Source organism: Anabrus simplex, chromosome 1, assembly GCF_040414725.1.
Source record: "Anabrus simplex isolate iqAnaSimp1 chromosome 1, ASM4041472v1, whole genome shotgun sequence".
Lineage (NCBI taxonomy): Eukaryota > Metazoa > Arthropoda > Insecta > Orthoptera > Tettigoniidae > Anabrus > Anabrus simplex.
This window is the reverse complement of record NC_090265.1, coordinates 1,170,566,677-1,170,583,257: the sequence shown is the minus strand read 5'-3', so window position 1 is coordinate 1,170,583,257 and position 16,581 is coordinate 1,170,566,677. Positions and strand designations below refer to the sequence as shown.

The 16,581-nt window shown below is 38.9% G+C and overlaps 1 protein-coding gene across 1 annotated transcript in view; it reads right to left on the bottom strand.

Moving 5' to 3' along the window:
• ATPsynO (ATP synthase subunit O, mitochondrial) overlaps positions 1–16,581 on the bottom strand; it is a 120,129-nt gene that overhangs the window by 17,041 nt on the left and 86,507 nt on the right. Inside the window, exon 5 of the mRNA XM_067137494.2 lies at positions 3,749–3,861. Within this exon, the coding sequence (XP_066993595.1) occupies positions 3,749–3,861 (113 nt within the window). The remainder of the gene's footprint in view (positions 1–3,748; positions 3,862–16,581) is intronic.

Here is a 16,581-nt window from a genome sequence, read left to right as displayed (position 1 = left end):
CTCATTTTGGATCCTTTCTTTTCATTTCCACGAAAAGAGCAATTTCTTCGCAAATGGCAAAAAGCACATCTAAAACTATTCCCCGACTTAGACAGCAAACAATGTTGTGGTAGGGTATATCACCATAAGCCACTATGAGTTCTTGTAAAAACCCTTTGAACGGACAGTGATTAACACCGTGATGTCAGACAAAATTTGCACACATCACATTAACTTGCATAATAGATTCCAGTTCCACTGTTGTGGCACAAAGGTGCCTCCTGGTGAATAAAGCAATGAATAATCACCTTATCCTACCTAACTTCACATTCAACTTTATATTTTAACCGAGACAAAACCCTGTTGTTGCCCGGCCATTTGCGGCACACTGTCTAAGCCAGGGAATGGAGTTTCCCCCATGTCGTCCACGGATTCACAATTTGCCTCAAATATATCTTTGGCCTGTAGGAGTGTAATTCAGCGATACTACATCTAAGAGTTCCTCCGTAACTCACAGTTCCATGTCGAGACAGCGCACAAATACAGCTAGCTGCCAGTAGTCTACTATATTGGTACTGTCATAAACTGTGAGTTAATAGCCAGAGAATTTTTCATTTCAGCTGCCTTTTCAAATACCCTCATATGCCGAGAATATGAAGAGACACTGTCCGTTTTGAGAGACAGACCACTTGAAATTTCTGCATCTCTCCTGTGATTAAACATTCTGGAACAGTGAGCATACAGATTTCACAATAGCCCCCACCGAGAACAGTTTCTCACTCATCACAATAAAGTGAGTGACTTTGTAACTCGCTCAAATTGCTGCCTCACTGTTATTTTATTCAATATAATTCACTTGGGAAAATGTGAATAAGTTTCACTGGTAATCTGTAATGGGTTATGTTTAAAGAATCTACAGTGGTATTTTTCTTTAAAAACTTACGTCTTGCTATTTGTCTCCTTTCAGTCTGGCTATGAGCTCTTACCATGCTTCGCCTTCCATCTGTTCATACAGAGCTGAATGAGCTGTGGTATAATAATGCTGAATGTTCCATTTCCTCATTGAATTCAGCACATTTGGACCACTGTAGATACCAAGTATCAATACGAACATGAAACTGATAGATTACAACATTTGGACCAACAAGAGACATTGGGAGTCCGTCCTTTGCAGTAAACAGAAACTGTTCTTTTCACGAAAGTCAACGGGCTTCTCCGGCTTGACAAAGTGACGTATGTTAAGAGAAACGACACACCCTAAGACAGTCAGGATGTACTATGACACTAAGTTCACCTACATACCTAAGCCAGACAGGCAATCAGCAACCGAGTTCTGGAGGATTCTGTCGTGAAGTTATGTTTCGGGCCTGTCGTGGAGAGTCTCAGGAGTATTAGTGAAGTCAGTTTGCGAGTACCTTGGGTTACTGTGTCATGTCAGTGCAAAAGTCTGACGAAGACCGGAGAGTGGCATCAAACAAAGATGGTTGGAGCGTACGACCAATAAACAAGTGCCAGTAACTAACGTCTTGTGACAGACAGCATGACATGCTTAATAGTGAGACTTTACTGAGTACACAGTGGAACTGGTTTGACTGTGTTAGTGTGTAAGAAATAGTAGCCTTGAACCACATGCCAGTTTTTTGACAGAGTTCTTGATGTATGGCATCCTTGGTCGTCTCCTGGGTCTCTTTCCCAGTACTTTACCTTCAATGATGGTTTGGAGGAGAGAGTCATGTCTCAGTACATGTCCAAGGAACTTTGTTTTCCTCTTCTTTATTGTATTTAATAAACATAGATCCTCTTTTACATACTTTAAAACAAAGTCATTTGTTTTTTTATCTGTTCAACCTTGTTTTTGCAATTCTTCTCCAAAACCACATTTCAGCAGCCTCAAGTTTTGTTTCTTCCTGTTTCCCCTATGTCCAGGTTTTGCACCCATATAGTAGCACACTCCAAACCAAAGGTCTTGAGAAATGATTTTCCTGTCTCCAAACTGAGATGGTTGTTTAGCAATAACTTTTTCTTATTTTGGTAGGCTACTTTGGTACCACTATTCTTTCTTGATTTCTGAAAGGGATCTGTTATCAGAGTCAAGGGTTATAAATTTCTACCTAATGACATGTCCACTAGTTGAAGCCAGTGTATAATTGAGCCACAACAGAATGTAATACCTGCAGAATTTACTAGAGAGAATCACTTGCATACTATTTGTATTTTGACATTTTAGCATAATTTATTATAATTACTTTATGTACTTTTATCCTAACGTGTACAATTATTGCTATGTAACACATTTTAACATATGTCCAATTCAACTACTCACCACGGCACATATTATAATTGGTCATACAATTCATATCATTAATTTTATGCTCTTCATTAATAGAATACGTACTGTTTTAGGATATTTCGACTAAAATATGTACTTATTTGATTATGGCTGATGATGGCCCCGCATAGGGTCGAAACTAATTCCAAGCGACTTAATGTAATGTAAATATATGCACTGCAAAAAGAATGTATTGAATAGGTGGAAAAATTTTATAGGAATAAATCATACTGTTATCAGAGGCAATTACACTACCCAAATAGGGGAATTCTGTGATTTGTTCTATCGGTGTGTTATTTAATTTATAAGTGTTTTCTGCCTGTAGGCTTCTTTTTGTCTACTACTACGAATTTTGTTTTCTTTATATTTATTTTTAGTTTGTATTTTTCTAAGGATTTGTTGAATGTTCCTAGCATCTTACTCGTATCCTTTTCAGAATTAGTTAAAAGAGCAATATTATCCGCAAAGCAGATACTGCGCACCTGAATACCATTAAAATTCACCCCTTTAGTGTGCTCTTTAATTTCTCTAACTGCATTTTCTATAAACAGGTTAAAGAGATATGGTGACAGTGAACAACCTTGTCGCACTCCTCTTCTAATTTTTGCTTCTCTTGTAGTACCATTAATATTAACTAAACGGCACCAATTGGGTATTATTAATCATACTTTTGGCCAGCCATGTTACAATATGAAGAGAGGACAATGGCATAAAAGTATCCATAACAAGGGAAATGAACACGTCGAAGGAAGCCATAGGTATTAACCAGTGGAGTCATCTGAGGAAGTTGAATTACCTAAGAGATGAATGAAGGGCGGAAAAAGCACGAGGTGTCCCTGAAATGATGGTTCAAGTCAAAATTCTAGGTTTTCAAAGCATAGAACATGAGCCCACAATGAAAATCCACACCCTGTTTCCAGTCATTCAAACAGGTCAGGGATGGAATGAATGAAGACCCCAACTAGCGGTGAGGATAGGAATTGTGCCGGCTGCCAAAGCCTGTCACACTCCTCTGGAATGAGCCCACAATGCTAGCTGCAAATAGAAGATTAAAGAGACACACAGTTCAGTCATAGAAGTCTGCAGACTGAATGATTAAAGGCATAAACAGTCAATTGAGGCTAACAGAGCAATAGTGGCCTAACTTATGTTTTTGTATGAAGTGCAATATCAGCCTATAATGGCTTAAACTCAGTATCTCCAGTGGCCAAAGCTGTTTGCCACTCACATTCACAATGTGGCAGCATACCACATTTGTGCACCAGATTCCGGTGTCATAAAGGGCTATTATAAGGTATTGTACTTCATCTAAAAATGTTGGTTAGACCACGAAGATAGCCTCAATTATGAAAAGATATCCCTCATGAAGTGCAAATAAATGATACACATACATAACAAGGTGGTGACCAATAAAAAGTAATTTTTAAGATACTGTTTTACCTTTGCAGCAGTTACTTCGCATACAACCTCTCCACGATATGCTGACATGATGTTTTTAAATGCGTTGATAACACCATTTAAATTCTTCAGGCGACCATTCTCTGCAAGCAGTACTGTGAACACAAAGAAGAGATATCATATAATTACAGTTGAACACGAGCTATACACATACAGTGAAACCTCGTCAAGACGTTTCTGCAGGAGACAAGGAGAAAGAATGTGTTAAGTGAGAAAACGTACTAATGAATATATGAATAAAAGCTATCCAACAGGGATATGGAAACAAAAGATACCACTTTTTTCGACAAGAGGGCATTTTATGCCATGTATCCATGAGTACAGAGAAAACTATAGGCCTATCTACCATTTCTAAAGGTGAGGAAAGTATTAAAAGGTGTGAAAAAGACGAGAGAACAAATATGAAAACCCTTTCTGCTGGGGATTATCAAATACCAGTACAATGAATGGTGTCAAAATACCAGACAACAATATAGAAACATGTTCACAGAGGCCAACAAAAATATTGAAGTATTATTGCAGATCACGTTCTTTCTAAAACAAATAGTGCGAGACTTTTATTTCAGAGCAGTGGGTTATTAAACATTTTCTGGTCACACTCTTAAGACGATGAATTCAAGGTTACACTCTATCAAGTGCAAATGCGAGGAATGACTTGGCCGCCATTTTGAATTGAACAAATCTTCAACCAACTTGAGTGATCGAGTCAAAACTCAAAGGTGCGAGTTTCAATAATTGCGACCTCTACGCGAATGCACACTTATGCCAGTCCACTTTCTGACCGATTTTAATTTTGTCTTCATTATTAAGGAATTTTACAACATTTTCCATATCCATAATTAGGCTATCACAAGATAAATATGCACCATGCTAGTCAATTTCACACAATTATGTTCCTAATCCAGATATAGGCTACCGGTACCGTATCATGCGACAAATATTAGCTGCACTTCACTGTAGCACTCAACACAAAATACATTTCTACCTTCTGAATGGAATGTGAAACACAAGCACAAACAGGCTCGCTATGCTATTAACCAATCTCGCTGCTAACCGGCAAAGAAAACTGAACATTCCTGAGGCTAACGGCTTGCTCCCAGTAAGTATTATTATTCATGTCAGAGGTACCAATATATAAGAAATCAATTCAAATACAATTCAAAAAATTAAATAATAAAAATATGAAGTATGTTAATTTCCCAGTAAGTGCAACTTATCCTTTGAAGTCCAGGAAGGCCTTTTACTGTAATCACGCAACTGTGGCAACAGCTCCTACCCGAATTGGAAAACAAATTTTTTTTAGAAGGGATGAAAAACACAGTAACCTGTTCAGGCCTAGGAAAAATGTGATCTACTAAGCGGTAATAGTGAAAATTCGTGACGCGATAAGTGAGGTATATATTATATCGACTTAATACGATGAGAATTGGGACTTCTAATTTACGTGCTAACGGAAAATGTGTTAATGAGGAACGCACAAACGAGGATTCACTGTATCAAGGTAAAGAGCAGATTTTGTGCACAACTAAGAATTACTTATAAATCAGATTTAGAAGTCATATCATTATTAAAATAATTTTCTCTATTTTTAGGAATAAGATTAGACAGATTATTTCAGAAATATAAGTTAACAACGTAATTTGTACTTCTGACTCTCCCAGTTTCAACATCATTTAAAAATTCACTAACAGAATGTTGGTTCACACCCTATTAAGCTTTTAATGTGGCACTATGGAAATCTTGTGTCACAGAACACTGTAACAAGCTCGTTAACTACCGTGGCATTAAAGTTAACGATCAAGTGAGTATGTGTAGCATTAAAATGATTTCGCTTTGCTGAACGGTGCTGAGCATAATATTATTCATTTGTCACCTTTCACCTGTACTTGTTTTGTGCGAATAAGCATTGAACTCTAATATATACTGGAGGTAGCACTGCATGATGGAAAACCGTGACGACAGAGTTAGCAGTCTACCATGACAGTGAACGCATTTCTCTATCTTACTCGTGTCCTGTATATAGCCATGCAAACATTACTGGAATTATAGTAAATAACGGCCCTTTAGAACCATTATTATGGACAAATATTTTCAAATTAAAATACTTGGGGTTTTTTAATAAAAGTTTTGATGAAAATCTAACATCGAAGCGGTTTGTTAAAATATTTTGTTCAATCTGAATCTGGTGTGAATGTACCTTGAAGGTAAACAGTAGTAAATAGTCGCATTTAAAGATTGGAGATTACCTTTAGATTACAAACTTTATGATATTACACATTTCTTGGGTACTAGTAATTATCTTGAGGCTATCATAAGATTCTTTAGGCCTATACCGGTATTAACTACTTACAGCCAACCTTATGTGATCACCCAACTAGGCAGGTTCGATCCTGGCTGTCCGGTGGTATTATAAGGTGTTGAAATGCGTCAGCCTAGTTTCAGTATATTTACTGGCACATTAAAGAACTCCTGTGGGACATCCGGTAACTCGGCGCCCCTAAAACCATAAAGTAATTAGTTGGATGTAAAATCAATAACATTATTATAACCTTATGTCATCTGCACACTTTTTGATAAAATTTGGTTGTTTGCTCTTTATTATTTAAATTGAAATCTTCCAGTGAAGGAGGGAACATTTTAATCTTAATATACCGGCACCGGTAATCGTAATATGTACAGTAGAAAAAAATAGGAATAATTCAGTAGCCAGCCAGGAGCCAACACATTTTTTTGTAAATATACATTATGTAAACCACATGTTAGACTAGGATAAAGCTACGTATTGTTTATGAAATGTGACCTTAAGTAGTATTGTCTATCAGACATCAACAATCAATACATTTTGTTGCATCAAAGTCCTTTAAAGATGGTTAATTCAAAGATATCATCATGAGATCACTAGAAGTTCTTCTCGGCAACCTTGGTTCGCAGTTTTTGTTTAAGAATATTCAACGTGCCAAACCCTTGCTCACACGATGAGTCGATACAGGAATTGTTGCCACTGTATACTAAGGAGCTTTCCTAAAATTGGAAATCGTCCTTTCACAGTCCGTGATTTTTCAAGTAGATCATTCAGCAGAAGACCTTCCCCGACTACTTTGAACCTGTACCACTCACTCAGTATGTCTTCTATGTTGTTCTCCTCAATTCAAAGATATTTTGAAAAATGAGTTAAGAAGCTGTATTTCACTACTGCCATAATTTTCCAGTTGTTTTCCTGATGACCAGAAATGTGTCAATTACACCAGTGGCACTTTGAATGTCCTCATTTTGAAGAAATGTGTCTTTCAGAAAGGTAATCCCACTCACCAAAATATGTTCCTGGTCACTCGTGAACTTCTTATTCAACACACCTGATAACTGTAATCCACTGAAAACTCCTGAAAGTGTTATAGCAGAAACAAACTTTACTGCCATTGCTCCCTTGGTGTTGTGAAGTTGCTGCAATGAATTAATTGCATTATTTGCATGCACTCTTATCTGACTTAAAATCAGATCATGCATCAGAAATACAAGTGAACATAGTCATACAAGAAGCAAATTGTGATGACAAATTTGAAGTCCTTGATCTTTTGTAGAAGACCTTTCGCCGTGATTCCGTCTTCACCTTTCCTTTCAGAAATATTCTCTAAATGCACCACTAGGCATTCCCAGCATTTAATTTGCTTGCTACCCATCTAACTTGGTGCAAGTACTCCAATTTAGATATTGCACATTCCAGCAACACCGAAATTTTCTTCAGTTCGCGAAGTCGTTTTGGCGAATGTCGATAAAACATATAGTTTCCTGAGTATAGAATCAATTTCATCAATGATTTTTAAGTTTCACATTTTTCAGTGAGTGTAGAACAAAGAGTTGGAGTTGACGTGCAACACGAACATTTTACCAAGTTCTCAATGTTTTCAGATATTAATATAAAGTATCAGCTCCTCATCATCAGATTTATCTGTTGATACATCGAGTAAGATAATGACATGAACGTTCCTTAATGCCACATATAAAATCTTCACGAAGATCTGAGGCAATGTATGAAATAAATTATCTGCATTATGTATCATTCACACAATTCTCTGAATCAGTAACACTCAACTTTCTTAACAATGGAAACAAACCTTCAAAATCAGTATAGGCTCTGTTATTTTTTGCAATACAATAAGATGCCATGAACAATGCATTCATATGCTGTAACATATTAGCATTCATTTTCTTTACGCAATTCGCTAAAAAATGCACATTCAGGATTTCTCATGAAACTTTCAGCCTCCTGCCGGCCCCGAGGAGTAGGGGTAGCGTGCCTGCCTCTTACCCGGTGGCCCCGATTTCGATTCCCGGCCACGTTAGGGATTTTTACCTGGATCTGAGGGCTGGTTTGAGGTCCACTCGGCCTACACGATTGCAACTGAGGAGCGATCTGACGGTCAGATGGCAGCCCCGGTCAAGAAAGCTAAGGATAACGGCCGAGAGGATTCGTTGCGCTGACCACACGACACCTCAATCTGCAGGCCTCCGGGCTGAGCAGTGGTCACTTGGTAGGCCAAGGCCCCTTGGGGCTGTTATGCCATTTTTTTTTTCAGCCTCCTGACACTTCAAGTGAGGATAGGATTTTTCGTAGGTTTTATAAGTTTCCAGTTTAAACGGTCCTGAAAATCCGGATACAACTTTACAATTTTTGTCGGCAATACTACGAAAGTTACTGCATAGTTTACACTTCAGAATTCCTTCTTCATAGCACAGTCACGGTAGTAATTCAAGCTACGATTCTCTGCATTGTGTATCATTCACATACTTCTCTGAATCAGTAACATTCAACTTGCTTAACAATGTAACCAAACCTTCAAAATCAGTGTAGGGTCTGTTATTCTTTGCAATATGATAAGATGCCATGAACAATGCATTCATATGCTGTAACATATTAGCATTCATTTTCTTTACACACTTCACTAAAAGTGCTAAAATTTGCATTTGGCTGAAAATTGAAATTTCGACGTATTTTTAATTGAATGAATTTAATAAATTCATACTGGTCATAGTCGTCCTGAACACTACAATCGGCACTTCCATCAAGTGTTTTCTCACATTCACTCACTTCTGTATCACTTTGTGTTACATTTATGGGCCCTATTTACAAAGAAATCTGAAAGAGTACACTGTTTTTTGCTCACATCAGTCAATCTGTGCGGCTTTGTTCATTTCATTTTGCCGTTTTTCTCAAGTATAACATAGGAACGTAAAATACACCAGCGTTAAATGGCTTCAGAGTTCGCGGGCGTCGATGTCTGATGCTACATTGTCAATTTTCCATAAACGTGCAGGAATAAAAACAACCGTATTTCTAAAGTGCAAACCGTTCAATACCAAGATGCTGTGATTAAATTAAAGGTATAAATAATGTTCGGTGAAAATACGAGAATTGATAAACACATCATTCCATATGTTCTAAATGCAAAAAATTAATTCGACGGGAATTTAGCACCACTGCTTTGGAGGCAATAATTTAGGAACGGCTAGTCACGGGAAGGCGGTAATGTAGTGTTTGTGGAATTATTTAACGTAGCAATTCTCTGCATTTCTCCACAACTCTTGTCTGATCTTTGTAATCGGCTACGGATAGGTGATCACCTGTAATGGTATTCGATGTGTTATATGTCCACATGAAAAGATACTTGTTTGACAGGTTACCACGATATCTCCCGTGACCACTAGGCAGCTCTCGCACAGAGCTGAAACGTCTAGTTCCAAAGTGCGAAGAGCAATTACAGAATTCAAGACTGCCAAAAGCACTAAAAATGTTTTATTGCACATATTAGAATATACAAAGGGAACTAGGAAAGTTTTGCAATGTGAGTGAACGCTTTACTTTTCAAAATAATTTCCACCACACTCAATACACTTCTCCAACTTTGCCACTTTTCTTCGGTTACATTTTCACACTCTTGATCCCATGCTGCGAGAAGCTCCTCGTCGGATGCAAAACGCCGCCCTTTCAGCTTCATCTTCACTTCTGGGAAGAGTTGAAAGTCACATGGAGCAAGATCAGGACTGTATGGAGGGTGATCAAGCACAGTCAACCCTGATCTGGCAAGAAAATCCATTGTTACATTAGCACGATGTGCTGGAGCATTGTCGTTATGCAAGAGCCATGTGTTGAGCCGTGACCTTGGACGGAGCTGCTTGAGAGCCTGGATGACCTGAGGCAGACAAGTTTCACTGTAACACTTCGCAGTAACTGTCCTTTGTGTTTCTAGCACAACCCGAGTCAGGATGCCCCGTTTAGTGAAGAATTCTGCAATCATCCTTTTCTTCACTGACCTTGATATTTGCAAAGTCACAGGTGTACCCTCCTCTTCAAACAGCCACACCTTGTTCTGGGATTTTGTTGGGACATCTTAATAACAAAGCCAAGTTTCGTCACCTGTAACGATACTATTGACGTTACGCGAAGTCCCATTTTCAAACTGTTTGGCACCATTTCACTTTATGTGCCCTTTGTTCCTCTGAAAGTGAATGGGGCACCCAAAGGGAACAAACCCTTCTAACATAGAGATGGTCATGTAGAAATGAATGAATAGCTGGAGCAGGGATGTGGAGGGTCTCTTCTACCTGCTGATATATCAACTGCCTCTCTTGCTGCAACATTTTCTTCATAGCTTCAATGTTTTCCTCAGTCACTGATTCAGAAGGTCGCCCAGAACGAGAATCGTCTTCAACCACAATATTTTCCCTCTGGAACTCTTTGTACCAGCAGAAAATTGTTGTCCGATGTGGACAGTCTTTCCCCAGCACAAGAGTCATTTCCTCCAGGCACTGGTCAACAGTTAATCCACGAGCAAAACTGTAGCGGATAATTGCGCGATATTCACCTTGAGACCACAATGACGTCTTAACTTTCTTTCAATCATACTGCTTGGTAAGAACTGGTGTGAAGGTTGTGCCTTGCTGTCTTCTAGACCGGTTTTCACCCCTCTTTTCATCCCTCACCATAACAGGGGTGTTTTGTCCAGCCAACCGTTTTTGCGTAATGCAAAACTTTCCCAGTGCACTTTGTATGAGCTACAGAAAAAACGTGAAACACCACACGACTTGTTACTTTGTAAAGTGGTGGGAATGTACATGTAAGGGAACTCAGGATTTCAAAAAATACCAAAACCAAATTTGAAAATTCAGGCGCCAGTATTTTTCGACCCCTATTAATGAAAAACCTACAACCTGTTTTCCAGTCATCGACCGGGTCAGGGATGTAATGAATGAATCATATATAGGCTATTAGTACAATGGGGTTGCCACTCCCAAAGTGATTTACTAATGAATGATAGATGCTATGAAATGAAAATGGAGTGTGTTGCTGGAATGAAAGATGACAGGGAAAACCGAAGTACCCAGAGAAAAACCAGTCCCGCCTCCACTTTGTCCAGCACAAATCTCACATGGAGTGACCGGGATTTGAACCACGGTATCCAGCGGTGAGAGGCCCACGCGCTGCCGTCTGATTTACGGAGGCTCTACACCCCTGTTAATATGCATTAATAATAATAATGATATTGGCTTTTCCACTAACTACTTTTATAGTTTTCGGAGACGCCGAGGTGCCGGAATTGTCCCGCAGGTGTTCCTTTACATGTCAATAAATCTATCGACATAAGGCTGATGTATTTGAGCACCTTCAAATACCACCAGACAGTCAGGATTGAACCTGCCAAGTAGGGGTCAGAAGGCCAGCACCTCAACCTTGTGAGTCACAGTCTGACAATCTTAATACCGGTATGTCATTCTGCTTCACATTACATTACACTCTCAATGTTTGTGGTCCTTGATATTTCATGACCACCACCTTTCTATGGTTAAATGCCCTTGTCCAATATAAGCATGTCATACCTGAAAGAGAAAAAAATTTTCTATACGGTATGGGTCAGGGATTGCAAAATATGGACGTACCTAGATAGTTGGGGATATGTGGGATCAGGTTATGACAGCAAAGGAGAAGGTATAGATTTTGATTCCCTGAAATATATGTCCCATCATCCCATAGTAACAGGCCTATTGCCATGGCTTATAAATCCACTTACTGACTTATCACCTCCCCCAACATTACATGCATCACTATCATTATCATCATCAATCAGATAACTTTCATCACTTGTCTCGAAAAGTTCATCACTTTCATGGTCACTGTCAGTAAATTCAGTCAAAATTTTCACAATATTTCATCCTCGACACACATGTTAGCCCTGAACGGTGGCTGTCGACCCGTTGCAAGTAATTAGTATCATTGAAAATCCGTATTGAAATTCACTATACTTATTAAATTAATAATTGTTTATTAATCAACCATCTATTAATAATAAAAGTCTTAAAATTAGTATTATATCGTTGTTTATAATCCTAATTTTAAGAAGGATATGTACTGAATAGGTGGTTGATTAATAAACAATTATTAATTTAATAAGTATGTCAACCTGTTGTCGACATACGAGCGGAAAGAGTTAAGGAACGAACAATTTAGGTTCCGTAACGAACAGAGAGAAGATTTTTAAACGAAATGGAAAACAGAAAATTAAAATTTATTGAACATGTCAGTCAAAATACTTTCATCACTAATATACTTGAAGGGAAAATGCTGGGAAAGAAAGACAGAGGAAGACCTAGGATGAAGTATTTGGACGACATCAAGAAGAGGTTACGTTGTGTCAATTACATAGAACTGAAATGAACAGCCAATGAAAGAAAAGAGTGGTTGCATTGACAAGGCATTAGCCTTCAGAATATTTATTGATTGATTGAACGGACATTCCTCCACACAACTCTTTACGCTGTTCCTAGAACATGGGTTTAACAAGCGAAGAGACACGGACATGGTATTCCTAGACATACAGAAGGCATTCGACAAAGTGTGGCATGAAGGCCTGCTGGCAAAGCTGATAGATTACAAGTTCCACCAAGGATCTGGAAGACTCATCAAGTCATGGAAATTTCAAGTACACGTACATAACATTCTATCAAGTACGCGAAATATCAGAGTGGGCATAGCCCAAGGCTCACTAATAGGCCTGATCCTGTTAGTCCTATCACTATCACTATCAGCCATATTCAATCGTTTTTACGATGTGGCCTCTTTAAGTCCGAAGCAAGGTAGGTTTTCATGAGGTCTCTCCATCTGGGACGGTCTTGAGCGATGTTCTGCCAATTGATCCCAGTAATCTTACAGATGTCTTTATCCCATCTGTCCGGTGGTCTTCCCCTAGGTCTCAGATGATCTTTCGGACTCCACTCAAGCACAAGTTTTGTCCACCTACCATCAGCTCTCCGAGCAACATGGCCTGCCCACTGCCATTTAAGGGTAAAAGCCCATTGTAAAAAGTCACTGACCTTTGTGACTGACCTGATGTAATCTGCTCTCTTCCTGTCTTTCTTGGTGAAGCCTAGCATGAACCGTTCCATAGCTCTTTGGGTTGTTCCGAGTTTTTGCTTAACAAACTCACTCCAATGTCGAGAGCATTAGTCCTATATACCAATGATATGCCGACAGCAGAGCTCACTACCACGTACCTCTATACGGACGACACCGCAATAACAGTCCAGCACCCTCAGTTCCTGTGAACCCGAAAGAGGCTCCAGGTAGCGTTGCACACACTAGAACCGTGGCTCACAAAATGGCACATCAAAGTAGTCAACGTAGAGAAGTGACAGGCAGTGATGTTCACACGTAAAAACAGAAGCACACACAAACCAGCCAACATCAAACCACTGACACTATTTAACAAATAGAATGGCATGAAAGACCTAATTATCTAGGGGTAATCCTGGACAAAAAGCTAACGATGCTACATCATGTCAGAGACATAAGGCGAAAAGTACACATTACACTAGTCAAACTGTACCCCATACTGAACAGCAAATCCTATATAAACACCAAGATAGCAGTCAACATGTATAAAGCCCTAATCAGGCCAATCATCATGTATGTTGCCCCACCATGGGGATACACGGCCAAAACCAACCTTAACAGTCTCAAATACATACAAAATAAATGCCTACGGGCAGTGGCAAAACTCCCTTACGGAATGGTAATGAAGGACCTTTGCACTCTAAACAAACACTCGCTCTATAAGACACCATCTTAGAAAGCAAACGCTGTGAATGTACACCAAGGCGTGGAGCAACCAAATCAATCCCTTAATCAGGAGCATTGGAAGGTACGACCCAGACCAATACAAAAAATACCCCATGATACTGTTCAGCCACAGGAATTGAAGATAATGGGCCTACCCCACCCCTTCTAAGGCTTCTACCACACCAAAAACACATAAACATCACTCAACAATTTAAAAAAAAAAACTGTACATATTCGAGCTACATTCTATGTTATGTTACAACAGGTGACCCGTCCCTCAAGAAGCACACGGACAACAATCACATAAGATTGGCTACAACGACAAGAGAGTGGAACCCACAGCCCACATTCAAACCTAGTATACTGTAATCACTATATTATCCTAGCATGTATGTTCTTTGATTATCATTATGTTTTACTCTAGAATAAAAGCGACATAAGTGACCACCACCACAATGCCGTGACACCCAAGGGATGAAGAAAAGAAGAAGACGTTAATCCCAGCTAAAGTGCAGGCTTGGCTTGACCCTTCTCCATAAACGGAGGCTTGGCATTGGCAGCTGGACAATGGAACTTTTCCTGTAGTCCTAAAGCCCAAACGCCACTGGACCCGCACACCAGATTCTGTAGTGCCCTCCTGACCTCTTTTACCATGTAGCCATTGGTTTGTAAGGTTGATCAAGATGCAGTCATCCTTTCTCGATGTACTCTGGGTCACAGACACAAAGAGCGTGATCCACCAAGGTCTTCATCATGGCGTGCTTCTGGCAAGAATGACGATTGGAATCGTTTAAGTATCGATCTGTGTGTGTTAGTTTTCCTTTCCAATCATGCTGGAGCATTGTCAGAACTGAATGCTACACAAGTTTGAATTAGTATTTTGTAACACTAACTGTGAAATGACCAAATTACCAAAATTACATCCCACTGAATCATCCATCAAGGCTGGGACAGACAACACTGAGCTATCTTTTCCTGCTTTGCCACAAAACAGGTGCTCGTTTTTTAGTTGAACTCATTATGAACACCACCAGAAATACTAAATCGCTTACAAATTCGTCACACTATTCCACGAGTTTCAGAACTACTGCCAATGTTACACCCACACACAAACAAAGCCTTTCAACTGCTACGACGCACTTACTAAAGTTGTTATACTGTATACAAATTCACAGCCTGCTCCTTTTCACTGATTTTTTTCTTCAAAATCACAGCCTACTATTTGTTTGGGAACATCGAGATCGAAAAGGTGACAAAAACATGCTAATAAACGATAATGTTGTTATCGATACATTTACCGGTCGAATTTCAAACACTGCATCTCGTATTACCAGCTACTTTATATAATAACAATAGGTTATTTTATTATTGTATCCACCTCATCAATGTACTAAACACAGACTATTAGTACCTTGTCCTTATTAAACTGTTCACTGACATATTATTTCAAAATATTGTACATGTTTCACCTTAATTTTGCAGGCATCATCAGCCATGATTTGACTTTAAAATAAAATCAGGCACCTGATTGACTTATGAACTAATGTTAAAATAGGACTATATTAAAAAGAATCTTAAAAGGTCATGTATAAAAATTAACATGTGGCAAAAAAATCTTAAACTGATAACTATGAATGAGGTGAATAATACGACAGTTCATTGTGAACTTATGATTTAAGGAAGTTGATACATAATAATGTTTAACAAGTGGTTAAACTTTACGAAGGTAAAATTAAGTGTATCCTCCTAATTCAATACATCATATAATTCCATCATTAAATGGAGTAATCAAATTCAAACATGTTTCGACTCGTTTGAGCCATCTTCAGTAAAAATAGGGAGGTTGAAGAAATTTACATAATAAGCTAAAAATGTGCCAAAAAACATAATGAAGGAACAAATGAAAAAAAAAAAAGACACACATGATGAAAAAAAAAAAAACAGCACAATATACATTATTTACATCATCATATGGAGCAATAAATAACTCGCTGCAATAAAATTCAGTGAAAACAGGAGTTAATACAAAACATAATTGAATCTAAAAACTGTGTTACCGGGCAAGTTGGCCGTGCGCGTAGAGGCGCGCGGCTGTGAGCTTGCATCCGGGAGATCGTGGGTTCGAGCCCCACTGTTGAGCCCTGAAGATGGTTTTCCGTGGTTTCCCATATTCACACCAGGTAAATGCTGGGGCTGTACCTTAATTAAGGCCATGGCCGCTTCCTTCCAGTTCCTAGGCCTTTCCTATCCCATCGTCGCCATAAGACCTATCTGTGTCGGTGCGACGTAAAGCAAAAAAAAAAAAAAAAACCTGTGTTAACTTAAGAAAAGAAATGAAAATTGATATAGATGGAAACGAACAATAAGTGCACATAGTGAGGTTGCGGACCTCTTAGTCTACAAAATTTTGGTTTTATAACAATTCAAAACAGAATGAAATCACTGTGTCAAAAATTCAGGCCGAAAGTCTGCCTTTGTAGAAACACCATCACATCGAATGGCTAGGAGAGGAGTGGGAGCGAAAAAGTTTGAGAAACCAAGCCTGAGATAACGTGCAGGCGAAATGCATGTGAGAACTGATGGAAAAATGCTAAATCAATGTGGATGTCTATTGTTGGCTCAGCTGTGTTTGCAAGGGTGGAAGGAGCATTCCCTTGTCTCACCATCTTCAGATATGGTTTGTTTTGTACCTATAATTGTTGGGGTC